Below are 17,503 nucleotides of genomic sequence, written 5' to 3'. Positions count from 1 at the left end.
TAAAAGGAATAACCAAGCAATGTCATACAAGAACCATAAACACAAGCTTTAGATATGCATTTTCACAAGACAATGCATAAACACTCACATTTCATAGCAAAACACATGTAGAATCCAAGAAATATTCATATAGGTAAGCAAAATAGATTTTGTAGAGCATGGGTTACCTCTTGAAGACAAAAACATTCTCTTAACACCTCACCAAGCTCTTAACAAAGCTCACCTTCCAAACCCGCTTCAAGAACACACCAAAAGATCATAAAGATTCTATCTTTAAGAAAAGACACCTTAGAAAACACTAAAAACACAAGATGAACATGGATCTTACCCTCCTAGATGCCCAAATGTATGAAAGGTAGAATCTTTGGAGACAACTCTTGAAGTTTTGACAAAGCTTCAACTTGGCTTGGAAGAAAAGCTATCTACCTTTTTAGAGAGAAGGTGGAGCAAGAATTTGGAAAGTGTAAGGAGAGAAATGAGGGTGTTCTACTAGGTTAGCTTACAATACTAACACAAGATGAAAAGTCAAGAATACCCTTACTAACATGAAGAGGTGTAAGGGAACAAGGGAACTCCCTACAAAGCTCAAGGTACAACTTTGACTTTGGGGTTGACTAGTCAATTACTAGTCCCCGACTATTGAATTTTCAGGATTTTAGAAATTAAATTACCAATTGAAATGAGATTAATTATTTAATTAATCCCTTAATCGAATTTGGATTTTGCGGTGTCACATGAACAATAGCAACAATTCGAGAATAGATCTTGCCAAGCCAATAGTTTTCTCGGCAACCAAATCTGCAAAAGACTAGGGAAACCCACAAAAGAGAAGACATAAGAAGGAAACTCGTGTGCACACAAATATAAAACCGTGTGCACTAGCAACAAAAACACCACACATTTGAAAAAAAAAGGACACTATAATGGAAAAAGGGATCGAGTGTGGAAGCGGTTAAGGAACAAAAATCTCGAATAGACAAATAGACAAATAGACAACATTGAAAATTTGAAAACCTAAATACATATAAACTAGAATAGGAATTAAATTAGAAATATTAAAGGTGTACCTTAGGACCATATTCACAAGGGGGCGATGGACTATAATGACCGAGTACGTGTGACGCACATGGCATCCCTGTGCAACTTCGCTAATACGGTGTGCATCACACGTAAGTATGTCGAAATTTAAAGCACATGTGACGCACATGGTACTAGCCCAAGTTGCACAGGGATAGCAACAACGTTCTCATCCCTCAAAGTCGTGTTTTGGGTCAAAATTCTCGTGAATACAATGGGCCATGCGCAACGGAATGTCATGCACACGAAGATGAAGGATCTGGTCAAGACCAATCTCACCAACTTAAGCCCTCAAATTGAACCGTTGCATCGGCTCAACCAACAACGTAACTTACACTACGCCTGAGTTTTCATAGTAGGGTAACATGTATTCTCCTATTCGGTCAAATAATAATCCGGTGCTTGCCACTCCGTTTCCACCTGCATGCGTCACAGACAAGCAAACCGAGGCGATACATAATCACTATTATCTGAATATGTATGAGGTGCCCGAGTCTTATTTCATGCACATACATCATAAGCACTTCTTCTAACGACGGTGATTGTGTATCTCTTCTGTTAGCTTGTCTGCAACGCATGAAAGCAGATCCGGAGTGGCATGCACCGGATTATTATTTGACCGAGAAGGAGAATACATGTTACCCTATTATGAAGGCTCGGGCACAATGAAAGTTGTTGGCCAAGACAATGTAGCGGTTCAATACACGTTAGAGGGCTGCAGTTGGTGCGATTGGTCTAAACCAGATCCTTCATCGTTATATGCATGAGGTTCCGTTGTAAATGACCAATTGGCTTCTAGGGAATTTTGACCCAAAAATCATGACTTTGAGGGTTGAGAATGAAGTTGTTATCCCTGTGCAACTTCGACTAGTACCGTGTACATCACATACTAGTACCTCGTGCGTCACACGTACTTTGAGGGTATAGAGCTGCTCCCGCAGTCCCTAACACTAGTGAATATCCACTCCCATGGTATAATCACCCAATAAAACAAGAACATGAATCATAATAAATTCCTAACTACTACTATCTCTCGATGTGCAATAATCAAGAATTAAACTCCCTAAGTTACCCTTTCCCAAGGTGCAGCAGTTAGATACAATTGTGTGTGCCCTAAATTATGCCCAACTCTCATTGTGACACAAAGATAGCTATGAAACAAGTAATTACGGCCGTTTAACTACTAACAACAACAATGCAAATCACAATTGCAACACAAGTATTAAACCTAAATAATAATAATAATAATAATAATAATAATAATAATAATAATAATAATAATAATAATAATAATAATAATAATAATAATAATAATAATAATAATAATAATAATAATAATAATAATAATAATAATATATCAAAACATTAAAGAACTAGGCACATAGGTTCATAAATACTATCACCCAAGAATCTCTAAGAGAACATAGCCACACAAGGCTAAGATGCAATACATATCAAGTATAAAGAGTTTACAAAATAATCTAAAGAGTACAAGAATTAACCAAGCAATTTTTCCAAATCTCCTTGGCTTTCTTCTTGCTTCCAAAGACACCTTGTAGCTCTCAATTCTCCTCTTTATTGTCTCCAAATTTGAGCTTGAATCTTTTAGGGTTGAACCAAGGTGGAATTTTATTGCGGGAGTCATACCAGGGCGAAATTGAAATTCTTCTTATTTAATTTAGAAATTGCCGTCCTAAACCCTCTTTCCATTTTGAAAATTATTTGCTTTGATTTGCATGGGGATCAGTGCCAATAATTGGAATGTATGCATTCCCTTTTCAAACTTTGGGAATTGAAGCTTTAAATTTGGAAAGAAACAAAACTGAAGTGAAAACTAGCAGCTCCTTTTTAATCTTCGCCGAGCCAGCGCCTATCGATGCGTCGAACCTCTTTCTTCAATTTCTGGACGCGTACTGGAAATTTTGGACTTTGGCTTGACGCGTCGAACTTGCTGTGCATGTGTTTTTCGATCTATTTTGGCTCTAAATTTGTCCTCGAACTTCCCTTGCTCTTAACCTTGACCTATAATGGTTCAAAAACATTAACAAACACCGTAAAACATTCAAAACGAGTGTGAACCATAACAAAATGATAAAACTAAGGGATTGTGCAATTAAAATACCAAAATTAAGAACCTAAGCCTAACAAATATAATTAAAGCAATATTAAAAATATGCATAATTGGACTCATATCAACTAGCTCAAGTCACACAGGGATAACAACAATGTTCTCATCCCTCAAAGTCATATTTTTTATGTCAAAATTCTCTTGAAGCCAACGGGCCATGCGCAACAGAACGTCATGCACACAATCCAACCGAAGCGACACAAAATCACTGTAATCTGAAGAAGTATGATGTGCTTGTGTCTTATTTCTTGCACAAACATCATAAGCACTTTTTTCGGACGACGATGATTTTGTATCACCTCCGTTAGTTTGTCAACGATGCATGTTGGCGGATCCAGATTGACAAGCACTAGATTATTATTTGACCGAGAATGAGAATACATGTTACTCTACCATGAAGACTCGGCGCGCAGTGTAAGTTGTTGGTCGAGCCGATGCAGCAATTCAATGCATGTTAGAGGACTACAGTTGGTAAGATTGGTCTTGATCAGATCCTTCATCTTCGTGCATGACGTTCCGTTGCGAATGTCCAGTTGGCTTCAAGAGAATTTCGACCCAAAAAACATGACTTTGACGGTTCAGAAAGGATTTGTTATCCATGTGCAACTTCGGCTAATACCATGTGCATCACACGTATGTATGTCGGAATTTAAAGTACGTGTGACGCACATGGTAGTAGCTCAAGTTGCACAAGGATAACAACACCGTTCTCATCCCTCAAAGTTGTGTTTTTTTTGGGTCAAAATTCTCTTGAATCCAACGGGCCATGCGCAACGGAACGTCATGCACACGAAGATGAAGGATCTGGTCAAGACCAATGTCACCAACTTCAGCCCTCAAACGTGTATTGAACAGTTTCATCGGCTCAACCAACAGCTTATATTGTGCCCGAGTCTTCATAGTAGGGTAACGGGTGTTATTCTCCTAAGTTAATTAATAATCGGGTGCTTGCCTCTTTTGTTTTGCCAGCATTCGTCATTGACAAGCCAACAGAAGCAATATAAAATCACCGTCATCTAAAGAATTATGAGGTGCCTGTGTCTTATTTACTACACATACATCATAAGCGCTTCTTTAGATGACGACGATTTTGTATTGCCTCCGTTAGCTTGTCTTTGGTGCATGCTGGTAGAACCGGACTAGCAAACACTAGATTATTATTTGACCGAGAATGAGAATATACGATACCCGACTATGAATTCTCAGGATCAGTATAAGCTGTTGGCCGATCCAATGCAGCGGTCAATGAACGTTACATGGCTACAATAGTTGAGATTGTTGATGACCAAATCCTTCATCTTACTGTGCGTGATGTTCCGTTGAGCATGGCCCGTTGGCTTCTAGAGAACTTTGACCTAAAAAACATGATTTTGAGGGTTGACAACGGAGTTTTTATCCCTGTGCAACTTCGACTAGTACCCTGTGCATCACATGTACGTATGTTGAAATTTAAAGTACGTGTGACACACAAGCAGGGTCGACCCAGAGTGGGGGGCAGGCTGGGAACCTGCCCAGGTCCCATCTCTAGAGGGGGCCCATAACCATAAGATATTATATAAATATATATATATATATATATATATATATATATATATATATATATATATTAGTTAGTATGTATTAAAATAAAGTAGGTTAATTGTTGTACTATTGTTTAGAAATCCTATACTTCTAATTATATTGTATTGTTGTTTAAGAGTTGGGAATAAGAATTTTCTTTGTCTTTTGATTCTATTTATTAGGATTATATTCCTATGATAATGAAATTGTAAGTTTATTAGTTTTAATATATGAAGTTTTGTTTTATTTTAATTTATTTTATGTGTTGAGAAGGATATGCTAGAGAATATTAATCTTTGTGGTAATTAAGATGATTTTGCATCAAGTAAAGCACGCAGAAATTTTTTGTCATGATTATTTTTGTATTTAAAAAATTATTAAAAATTTTCTAATCTTATTTCATCCTTTATCCTTTATATACTAAAGCTATATGGTTTGGGAAATATTTAATGTTACAATTAATGCAACAACATCCTTTATTATATATAAAAAAAACACAACATTTAAAAAATAAAATAGCTATATATTATATAATCATATAAAAAATATACTTTTGAAAAATAATAGTTATATATTATATAATCATATAAAAAATGTGTTCAATTAGAGTTTAAATTTACACCTACAAAATTTGAAATTTGCTTTCCAAATGTAATTATCTTAGTTATTATTCGTATTGTGAAAATTATAATATATATGAAATACAATTAAGAATAAATCAATGTAATTATGTAAATTCTCTCTATAAATTTATTTGAATATGCACATAATTAGAGATTATATTAACCATACAAAATTATAATTTTAATTTTAATTGTAATTTTGTATTCTATAAAAATAATAAATACTTGACCAATGGAAGCTCAAAAATATTATTATATTAAATAATTTAAAATATTTTAGTTTTTCTATTTTTTATTTATATTTATAATAACATAATTTTTTCCCGTGCATCGCGCAGGTGAATTACTAGTGTTATTTAATATTATCATTTTTTTTAGTATTATTAAATTTAAATTTTAGTTTTTCATATAAGGGCCCTTTTTAAAATTTTGCACCGGGCCTATAAAATGTTTGGACCGGCCCTGCGCACAAGGTACTAGCCTAAGTTGCACAAGGATGACAACACCGTTCTCATCCCTCAAAGTCGTGTTTTGTGGGTCAAAATTCTCTTGAAGCAAACGGGCCATGCGCAAATGAACGTCATGCACACGAAGATAAAGGATCTGCTCAAGACCAATGTCACCAACTTCAGCCCTATAGCGTGCATTGAACCGTTGCATCGGCTCAACCAACAACTAACACTGCACCCGAGTTTTCATAGTAGGGTTAACTGGTATTCTCCACATCGGTCAAATAATAATCTAGTGCTTGCCATTTCGGTTTTGCCTGCATGCATCGCAGACAAGCCAATGGAGTCAATATAAAATCACTGTAATCTGAAGAAGTATAGGTGCATGTGTCTTATTTCCAGCACATACATCATAAGCACTTCTTCTGACGACGATGACTTTGTATCGCCTTCGTTAGCTTCTCTACGACGCATGTAGGCGGAACTGGATTGGCAAGCACTAGATTATTATTTGACTGAGAAGAATAATACATATTACCCTACTATGAAGACTCGGGCACAGTGTATACTGATGGTCGAGTCGATGCAGAAATTCAATGCACATCAGAGGGCTGCATTTGGTGAGATTGGTTATGACCAGATCCTTCATCTTAAAGTGCGTGATGTTCCCTTTTTATGGCCCGTTGTCTTCTAGAGAACTTTGACCCAAAAAACATGACTTTGAGGGTTGAGAACGGAGTTGTTATCCCTGTGCAACTTGGGCTGGTACCGTGTGCATCATACGTAAGCATGTTGGAATTTAAAGTACGTGTGACGCACAAGGTACTAACCCAAGTTGCATAGGGATGCCAACGGGCCATGTGCAACAAAACGTCATGCACACGAGGATGAAGGATCTGGTCAGGACCAATCTCACCAACTTCAGCTCTTTGACATGCATTGAACCGTTGCATTGGTTCAACCAACAACTTACATTGCGCCCGAGTCTTCATAGTAGGGTAACACGTATTCTCCTCTTCGGTCAAATAATAATCTGATGCTTGCCACTCTGGTTTCACCTGCATGCATTGTAGAGAAGCCAACTAAGGTGATACAAAATCACTGCAATATGAAGAAGTACGATGTTCTCGTGTCTTATTTCTTACACAAACATCGTAAACACTTCTTTGGACTACGATGATTTTGTATGGCTTCCGTTAGCTTGTCTATGACGCATATTGGCGGATCCAAATTAGCAAGCACTAGATTATTATTGATCGAGAAGGAGAATACATGTTACCCTACTATGAAGTCTCGGGGCACAGTGTAAGCTGTTGGTCGAGCCGATGCAGCAATTCAATGCACGTTAGAGGACTGCAGTTGGTAAGATTGATCTTGACTGGATCCTTCATCTTCATGTGCGTCACACGTACTTTAAATTCTGGTCAAGATTAAAGTACGTGTTTTTATTCCTGTGTAACTTGTGTGCTAGTATGTGATGCACATGGTACTAGCCCAAGTTGCACTGGAATAACAACTCCGTTCTCAACCCTCAAAATCATTTTTTAAGGACAAAATTCTCTAGAAGCCAACCGGTCATCCACAATGGAACGTCATGCACGCGAAGATGAAGGATTTGGTCAAGACTAATCTCACCTACTTTAGCCCTCTGACGTGGGCTAGTACCGTGTGCATCACACGTACTCTAAATTCCAACATACTTTAATTATTTGTATATGTGCAACTATTTAGAACGCTATGTGCATGTTGAAATTATATGAACTGTGCAACATTTCTTCATATTTTGTGCATTGTTCATTATCATTATAACACATGCTCTGGACGTGTTATCCCTATGCATCTAAGGCTATTACCGCGTGCATCACCCGTACTTTTAAGTACTTTAAATACCAACATCCTTACTTATATGGATATATGCAACTTTTATGAAAGCTATGTGCATGTGAAATGTTCTTACTCATATGGTATGTGGCCATGTTATATATGTGCAACTTAGTCATATTGGTCTGTGCGAAATATCATTGCGTAGAAATGATTAATTCACAAGCATACACCCAAATTCATTTGTGCAGTCAACCATACAGGCTTGTGCATCGTGTAACAACATACCGGCAAACATAAAAGAAAAAAAAAACGCCACATAAACATTGCGTACCTGTGTTCTCTAAACTTTGACGTCGCCAGTCGCAATTCTGTGTGCAATCATCGTTGTTCCCTTTTATTCTGCCTTATTTATCACTATTTGTTATTAGGAAAATATTTTCAGGCAATATTACCATCAATAACAAGTCTTATCAAAGTACTAAATCACCCCTACTAATTCTTAACATATTAAATGGTAGAGAATCCCAAATTAAATCACAACCATTTATTTATATTTTTGGTCTGATTATATTTTTCTTCGGCGCACTAGGGTTCAATTCTTAGCGATAACATTATTATTTGTATTTCATTATTAGGAATATAGTATTTATTATTTATATATACTTTGAACCGCTGTTTTGGGCCAATATCTCGAGCTTTGCACGTACTATTTTGAACTTAGCGCCCTGAGCAGTAATACTATTATTCTCCTACCCTCTATTCGGTACCTATATACTCAATTTATGGTGGACCGGGTCCCAAGAAAACCATCATATTGTTACATATGAGATAAAATGTAATACTTATGAGGAAGAAAGTGATACTTTAATTTTAATGAAAAATGTAATATTAGGAGTTAAAATTTTACTTGTGAGGAAAATTGTAATAGTCTATATAAATTATTTCCAATACAAAATTCAATTTCGGTTTGAATGAAAAGACATGTTAATCACAATTACACCACAATCAAAATTGGATGGACTATAAACATTTATTATCAAATCATGAATTAGTAGTTAAATGAACAAAAACCAAAGCATAGATTGAAAACTATCAATAATCGCTAGGTTTAAAATGTGATTTAAAACTTTACTAAAATAACATGTCAAATCTTTCAAAAATGAGAAGTGAATCTTACAAGAGTTTTTAAGTATTGTTAGGACTCTTGTTGCCCTATACCTCTAGTCTTTGTATATCTCTATCTGTGCATTTTTTCTCACGTCTGCATCTCTGTAAAGGTTAATCATAAAATATACAATCCTAATCTGGTACCAGTTGCTAGGTTTCTTCCATGGCTAACGACAGCTCTGCCGGTGACTCCGAGTAGACTGCTTGTAATGTTTTTGTCCCATCCTTACCCGCCTCTCTTTCAACGGCTCATTACTTTGTGAGTCTTAAACTTACCAATCACAATTTTTTGTTCTGGAGGACTCAACTACTTCCGTTTCTTCGTGGTCAGAATCTGTTGGGTTACGTTGACGGTACGACTCCGTGCCCGTCGTCGACGATACCGTACGTTGCCTGCCGGTGAAGCTACGTCCGGCGCTGCCCAGGTGGATCCTAATCCTGCTTATCTTCTTTGGATTTAGCAGGACCAACAGCTTCTCTCCATGCTCATATCCTCCCTCTCGAAGGAGGTGCTGCACTTGGCAGTTGGCCGGCGAACATCCATGGAGATCTGGGTTGCCATTGAGACGGCAGTGGCCTCTTCTTCGCGTGCTCGGCAGTTGCATCTGCTAGGCCAACTTCAAACGCTCCGGCAAGGTGAGGCTTCAGTGGCGGACTACTTAGCAAGGGCGAGAATGATTGTTGAAGACCTGGGGCTCGCCGGCCAGCCAGTGTCCATCGAAGAGCAAAGTATGTTTGCGTTGCGTGGTCTTTGTCCGGAGTACAGGTCTCTCACTACCTCTCTGTCGAACCGTGCTACGCCGCCGACGCTTGAGGAGCTAGCTGGCTTTCTTGGAGCTCAGGATTTTCTGATGGTCAATGACTTTTCCCTGGCGTCTGGAGGTGCTCTCGAACCGGTCGCGCATATGGCCCGCCGTTGTGGTAGCCGTTCTGGTTCTAGGAGGCGTGGATCTGGTCAGCAGTGGCGTGGCGGTGGTTTTGGATATCAGCGCGGCGGTGGGTCTGGTTTTGGTTTGTCGCGGGGCAGCAGCTTTGGAAACTAGCGTGGCGGTAGCTCTAATGCTAATAAAGGGCGTGGTGGCAATCAAGAGAGGAGTGGTCCTAAATGTTAGATATGTGATTTGATTGGTCACACGGCTTTAACTTGCTACCGTCGCTATTCCGATGGTCCCCAGGCCAATCTTGTTAGGAATATAATAAAAGGGAAAATAATATATATATATATATATATATATATATATATATATATATATATATATATATATATATATATATTATATAACTCAAAAATGAATTGAGAAGAAACAATATAATATATATATATATATATATATATATATATATATATATATATATATATATATATATATATATATATATATATATACGTGAAGACAAAGAAAAAGTGAAAGAATGAATTCAATTGTTTGATGCATTGAATTACAAAGCAAATGTTACTATTTATACATTCAAGAAGAAGAGATAAAAGTGGCATGCCAAAGATGAGCTAGCAAAAAAAACGGAGAACGTGTAGGAAATGAGGAATATATTGCATGCGACGCGGACGTTGGTCTACGTGGGAGCTGCTGCATGGTGGTGGATAGATTTGAGCCACATTATTTTTCTAACATTTGTCTATCATGATGATTCGAGTTCGGGTGCTGCTTTAACATCTCAGAGTTGGTTCCCGGACACAGGTGCCACGGATCATGCCACGCAGGACATTCACGCTCTCAATACGTCTGAGGATTATGTGGGTAATGACACTTTACGTGTCGGTAATGGTAAGGCCTTGTCTATTTCTAGTGTTGGTCGTACTTCGTTTTCTACCCCCCTAGGACTTTCTCTATGTCTCGTGTGCTTCATTTTCCTCAGTTATCTGCTTCTCTACTTTATGTTCAGAAGTTTGCCTTTGAAAATAATGTGTTCTTCAAATTTCACCCGCTCTTTTTTGTTGTGAAGGATTTAGTCACCAAGGAAGTTCTTCTACGGGGTAAGCAAACTTTTTAAAGCGGAAAAGCGCATTAAAGCGACTAGGCCAGGCTTTGCTTTAAAGCGAAGCGTCGCTTTTCATAGCGACGCTTTAAATATATATATATATATATATATATATATATATATATATATATATATATATATATATATATATATATATATATATATATATATATATATATATATATATATATATATAGTCAAAAACTCCAAATATTCTAATAATTATGCAAAATAACATAAGAAATAACTCCTAACGTCACAACATCATACTAATACAAACATCATAAAGTCACAACATCATAAGTCATAACAATTAACAACACATCATAATGTCATAAGTCACAACACAATCATTCACCCATTCAATCCTCCATTACTCCATATCAAACTCTTCTTCTTCATCAAACAAATCCGTATTGTCAAATTGCATAACTCCATCATCCTCACAAGCTTCTTCCTCATCTTCATCATCTTCATCTTCATTCACTAGTCTATCTTGGGAAACCTTTTCCTTTCCCTTACCCTTAGACCTTGAATTTGAACACCCAACCTTCTCTTTTCCTTTTGAACCATGCCTAAGAGAATAAGGAGTTTCATTTGCACCCGAAAATTTAACAATGTCACCACAAGTCAAGTCATCCCCATCACCAAACACCAACTCATTTGCATCCTCCGGGATACCTGTCAACCATTCATTGGCAAAATCAATTTGATCCAAACTAATTGGATCAATGGTATCCTGCATTTCCCATCGTCGCCTCAATGCCCTATTATACTTGATGAAAACCAAATCATTAAGGCCCATGTGTTCAAGGCGACTCCTCTTTTTCGAATGCAACTGGAATATTTAAAATGAATTAGTGCATGAATATGTTATAATTTCTAATTAGTTCTAAATTGACTAACATACATGCTCAAAGACACTCCAATTCCTTTCACATCCGGATGCACTAGTCGTGAGACTAAGAAGCTTAATTGCGAATTCTTTCAAATGAGGAGTTGAACCCCCAAAAGAAGTCCACCAATTAACTGTAAAATTTGAAAATTATTAAAAATTTGATTATAAATAAAAATTGTAAGTTAAATCGTCTAAGAAGTAAGAACCTGGAGTTCTAGAACCGCGGTGCTTCTTGGCAACTGTCAAGCCGAATAAACCATCCCCAACTTCCCACATAGATACTTCCTTAGTAATTTTGTCCTGCAGATCTTGATCTGGAACCAACCTCTCCAAACAAGAATAAAATCCAGCAACAACTTCTGGCGAATTAATTGTAGGAGAAACATGTGGCTCACCCCTATACCGGAAGTAATCTGGATTTAAGTAATACGCAGCTGCATGCAATGGTTGACGAAGCTGGGAAGTCCACCTTTTGTCTATGATCTCAAATACCTTCTTGTACTTGCTTGTGTTGTTGTCGAAAGATTTTTGAATTGCTTTCTTTGTGATCTCCATCGCAGGATAAATATAGCCCATTGATGGCTTAACATCCCCATCAACTAATCGAAGAGTGCTAATCAATGGACCACCTATTTTAAGTGCTTCTAGAATTGTATTCCAAAAGCTTGGCATTTGCACAATTCTAGAACACTCTTTTCCTGCCACTTCTTTGAAGTAAGAGCTAGTGAGGAATTCTTCTGAGTTGAACAATTTTCTCAAATTATTTTTCTGCTTGTGAAGCCTCTTGAATGTCAAGAATGCTGTAGCAAACCGAGTCTTAGCAAACTTGACCAAGTCACGCTTCCCAGTATACTTCCTCAACCAATTCAAAAGCTCTGTCTTTGAATGGATATACACCGACAATTTCAAAGCCCGCTTGTACGCCATTGAAAAGTGACGAATCTCAAAGATGTCTTTAAACATCAAATTGATGCAATGGGCAGCGCAGGGCGTCCAGTACAATGTCGGGTACAACTTCATTAAATCCTTGCCTAAATTATGTAAAGAATTAATAGGTTAAAAAATGTAAAATTTACAAATCTTAAATTCTTATATAAAAAACCAAATATTTTAAACATACCAGCTCTCACGTTCTCTGAAGAATTGTCAGATATGACTTGCACAACTTTATCCTTCCCCACTTGATTGACAAAAGTTTCAAAGAGCTCAAGCATTTTCTTAGCATCCACAGTGTCCTTGCTAACATCTACCGACTGGAGGAAATACGATCCAAGTGAACAATTAACTAGGATATTTATAAATGCATGACCTCTCCTATCTGTCCACTTGTCCATCATCAAAGAACAACCATATACATCGCATGTCTCCTGATGTGGCTTGAACAATTCCTTAACATGCTCAACCTCCTTCTTAAGATATGTCACTCTAACTTCATGATAGGAAGGTGGCTTCATTCCCGGTCCATGTTGTGCAACACACTCAATAAAGCCTTGTAAGCTTTTAGTGTATTGAACACAATTAAATGGCAGTCCGGCCTCATACATCCACCGTGAAAATTGGACCATAGCCCTCTCCCTCAACTCCTTACATGCCTCCAATGTTACTTGCTCACTGCCTTTTGCCCTTTTCAAACTTTGGTGTTCCTTTTTATTAAAATACAAATCCATAGGACCTTTAATTGATTTGGTAGAAGATCCCAAACTAGATCCCATCACCGGATTTCCCGCCACCTCTGGAAAATCCATACCATCATCACCTTCGTCATCAAAGTTTGAAGGAACACTCATTGTCGCCGTTGAACTTACCTCCTTCTTTCTTTGCTTCTTATTGAGCATAAACTCTCTCATTGCATCCCTAACAACTTGAGGACATTTTGTACATGCTTGAACATTTTTATTTCCTCCCACGAGATGCAATTTATGCCTATAAATACCACCCTTTGTTACTTTTTCACAATACTTGCAACGCACATGTGTAGTGCCTTTATCCAGAACCGGTGTGCCATGCTCCCATCCTGGATCTTGATTTCTTGGATTAGACATTATTATAAATGATAATATTCACCTACAAAATTACAAAGTATTCAAGATTCAAGAATCAAGATTCAAGAATAAAATACTCAACTAATTAAGGGTAAAAATGTAAATTGTAATTTTCAAAATTAAAAACTTTTATAAGTTTATTAACTCTTAAATCTTAATCTTATATTCTTATTAGTTATTATCATTTATTCATTTAATCAAAATAAATTATTAAATGAGCTAAAATAACACAATAACATTCTACACTTTTAAGTCTTAACTTCCTAAGTCCTAACAGGTTATAGGCTAGTGAATGCTACTGCCTACTGCCCTACTGCGGACTGCCTTGAGTGCCTTCAACAATCAACAATAAATTAAAGCTTCAAGCCTTCAACTCATATATATATATATATATATATATATATATATATATATATATATATATATATTATATTATATATTATCTTCCATCTTTACGGAAGAAGAGATAGAAAAAAAAAGTAAGAATATATATGTTGTTTTATTCTCACGTTTGCGTCTCTATATGTTGTTTTTGTTCAACAGGGCACGAAAACGATCAAAAAAGATCTCTATCTGTGTATTTATTCTCACGTTTGCATCCCTGTAAAGGTTAATCATAAAATATACAATCCTAATCAGTATTAATTATGGACTAATAAAAGATCAAAATCTATCTAAAAAAGTTTTACTTTTCAACATCAATATATATTGTTTCTTACAAACAAATAAATTGCTCCGATATGATCTAACCAAGACTTATAATATGCGTCTGTATAAGAGTATAAATATTTAATTTTGATGTTCCATCAAACACATATCTAACTTTATATATACGAATTTAAAACAATTCAAAACACAAACAATTCACCATACCATTAAAATTTAGTCAATTTAAAACGAAGGAATTAAACAATGCCATTTTTCATAAAACAATTCGAATCAATAATTGGTCTCAACATTCATCAAAGGTCCATCTAGCATGACTAAGTCAGCCTATTGTCAGAATCGAAAATGAAAATCATACATTACTCATTAGCACCAAAAAAAAGAAAAAAAAAAAGAGTAGTTATCACATCAAGTACACAACCCAAAAATGAATCTAATTTGAAAAGTAATTCTCTTTCTTAAAAACTTAATTAACTTGAACTCAAAATTCAAGAAAATGAAACAAATAAGAATCGGTGACAAACATAGTAATTTACCTTGACGGATTAAAATCGAAAGGAGATGGACGAGAAGACCTAAGCAAAAGCAGAAGTAGTAAAAAGAGGAGGCCTGAGTGTCTGGCAGAGGGTTGAAACTCTTATATATAGAGGGGAGCGAGGAGCAGAGGTGAAAGGAGTAAAACTAGGGGTGTTAGGGTTTAATCTCGTGGGCTGGTCCTAAATCATCCTGTCGTGAAGCAAGTTATAACAAATAATTTTTGGCCCATAAAGAAATGGGCTTTGCAAGCTACATACCAACTCTGGGTCTGTCTCGAGGGCTGACGTCATCATACATCTCGAATTGCAATATCTTTCCCAGAGATATAACTTTATATTATTTTTATTTCTTTTGAGAACTTTACTCAAATGACTCTTGAAACCTCTTCTAGGAGTGAACCTCTATCTTCTAACATTGGAACATCATTTGATTCATTTCTACTAACTTTTGTACATCTTCTGAAACATGCAATTTTTCCAAGTTCTAATTCTATCAGATTTTCATATCTTCTGTAGAAGATCTAGAGTTTGACTCTGATACATAATATCTTCAATTCTCTACATATTTCTTCTGGATATTCAAACTAACTCTTGCAATTCAAATCAATTTTCTTTTTATAATATATATATATATATATATATATATATATATATATATATATATATATATATATATAAAATAGAAAGCTGAAAATATGAGGTAAATACACAACGTTCATAAAAATTAAAAGAATATTTAGTACAATAACATATATTTATTGAAATTCCAGAATTATTTTTCAATTTTGACCAAATACAAAGATTTATCATATATAGTATTCATTTAATAGATTGATTAATATTTTTTTTTTCTTATTTTGCCGATGCATAATAAATGTATTGCAAATTTAATTTAAGAGTATGAGATATTTCTATATTGAGTATGAAATGCATACATGACAAATATTAGAATTTCAAATTCTTAAAAAATATATATAATGTTAATTCAGTAATTGTACTTAGATTCATTGAACGGTTAATAAAGATTTAATTAAGTAATTCATTAACATTTTTGGCATCTTAGTAATTGGTTAAAGATATTAATTAAAGATATCAATAATGTTTTGGCATGGACCCTGTGGGACGATTGCTCAAGCATGCAGGATGCTCAAAGATTGGGAGGTGACCATAAAATGTTCTCCCCGTGAATACAATCGCGTAGTTGATTGGCGGGCTAAATTGGTCCATCGCAGGAATTGTGATTGAATCGAGTTCCATGATTCAACGATAGAAGTTATTAGTGATCAACTTAATTTAGATTGATAAAGCTAGAATGGGTCTACATAGGAGGATTGTTTAAGTTTTTGAGAGTTTAATTTGTTTCGAGTATCTCCCCACCCCTCAAAGCTGTACAGGTTGTAATGGCAAACCCGTGCTGCTTCTCTAAGCAGTACATGTTCTCAACACTTGGGAAAATAATTTGAAATTTGGCAAAACTTTAGCTTGTCTGAAATGTCAATTTTCAGACGAGCGTTCAATGCGTTTGGGTAGCTCATGCACACGAGTCCAAACTTTTGGGCTCGTTTTGCATCTCTTACACGCAAGATAGAGTCCTTATGTTATATACAATTGAAACTCTTCACAAAGTAGAATTGTATATATACTAGTGAAAACCGCATCCCTTTCTAATCTAATGTTAGACAAAAGTTACTAAAAAGCCTTCCGACTTCCTTTTTCCAAACTCAAATGAGTAAACGTTAAGAAACAACTTCTAATTCATCATTATATATTTAAGAGCGTAATATATCAAATTAAACCTCTCACTTAGAGAAACATGAATTCACTTTGATATCCGACCCACATAAAAATTAGAATTATAAAGCAAAATGACTGCTTTAAATGTCAAATTAAGTCAATTCTTCCAACAATTGCATTGTCAAGTATAAGTTGCACCACAAATTAAAGCATATTTTTCCTCCTACAACAATTTCTTCAGAGATAGTGAAGATTGGCAGAGAGTTCTCAGTTTCACATAGCGGCTGAAGGTTTCTCTATTGGAGTAGTTTGCTGCTCATCAATAGGATTTGCCTCATTGGTTGGTTCTGGAGCAAATGGGGAACTCAATTCTGGGGTTTTCTCCTTCATTTTAGCAACATACCCCCTGCACGCATATATAAAAGCTACATTTAAAAATAATAATGACCATAATCATAATTAAGAATTACATTAATGATGTCACATTTGAGGGTTTTCCCACCCATTTGATTATATATATATATATATATATATATATATATATATATATATATATATATATATATATATATATATATATATATATATAGAATTAGGTTCTGGTGCGGTTGTGCGGTTTAATCTGGACCATTCATCTCGCTTAAATCAACGTTCAGAATTGTCAAAATTTTAAAAAAAAACGCGGTGGCAATTTTGTAATTTTTGCATGTAGGTCAAAATTAAGGTGAGCGGATCTGTGATTAATGTGCGTGGCATTTGTGCTTAATGTGCGTGAGGTTGTGCTTAATGTGTGTGGGGTTT

General features: G+C 35.8%; 1 protein-coding gene across 1 annotated transcript; it reads right to left on the bottom strand.

Moving 5' to 3' along the window:
- Nucleotides 1-11,187: 11,187 nt before the first annotated feature.
- LOC109167856 lies at nt 11,188-13,766 on the bottom strand. The gene is made up of 4 exons (XM_019316928.1): nt 12,845-13,766; nt 11,931-12,755; nt 11,737-11,855; nt 11,188-11,664 (listed from the first exon to the last, which is right to left on the bottom strand). The coding sequence occupies exons 1-4, from the start codon at nt 13,764-13,766 to the stop codon at nt 11,200-11,202; spliced, it is 2,331 nt and encodes a 776-aa protein (XP_019172473.1). The 3' UTR covers nt 11,188-11,199.
- Between the last annotated feature and the right edge of the window lie 3,737 nt (nt 13,767-17,503).

The sequence above is a fragment of the Ipomoea nil genome, unplaced genomic scaffold, assembly GCF_001879475.1.
Source record: "Ipomoea nil cultivar Tokyo-kokei standard unplaced genomic scaffold, Asagao_1.1 scaffold3170, whole genome shotgun sequence".
NCBI classification, from domain to species: Eukaryota; Viridiplantae; Streptophyta; class Magnoliopsida; order Solanales; family Convolvulaceae; genus Ipomoea; species Ipomoea nil.
Note: the sequence above shows the minus strand (reverse complement) of the source record. Positions and strands in the feature narration are given on the sequence as shown.

Excerpts from the sequence above, each read along its gene's own strand:
- LOC109167856 (XM_019316928.1), bottom strand. The coding sequence starts at position 13,766 with ATGTCTAATCCAAGAAATCAAGATCCAGGATGGGAGCATGGCACACCG. Across the intron at positions 12,756-12,844 it reads TTCAGAGAACGTGAGAGCTG|GCAAGGATTTAATGAAGTTG; the intron begins GTATGTTTAAAA and ends TACATAATTTAG. Across the intron at positions 11,856-11,930 it reads CCGCGGTTCTAGAACTCCAG|TTAATTGGTGGACTTCTTTT; the intron begins GTTCTTACTTCT and ends CAAATTTTACAG.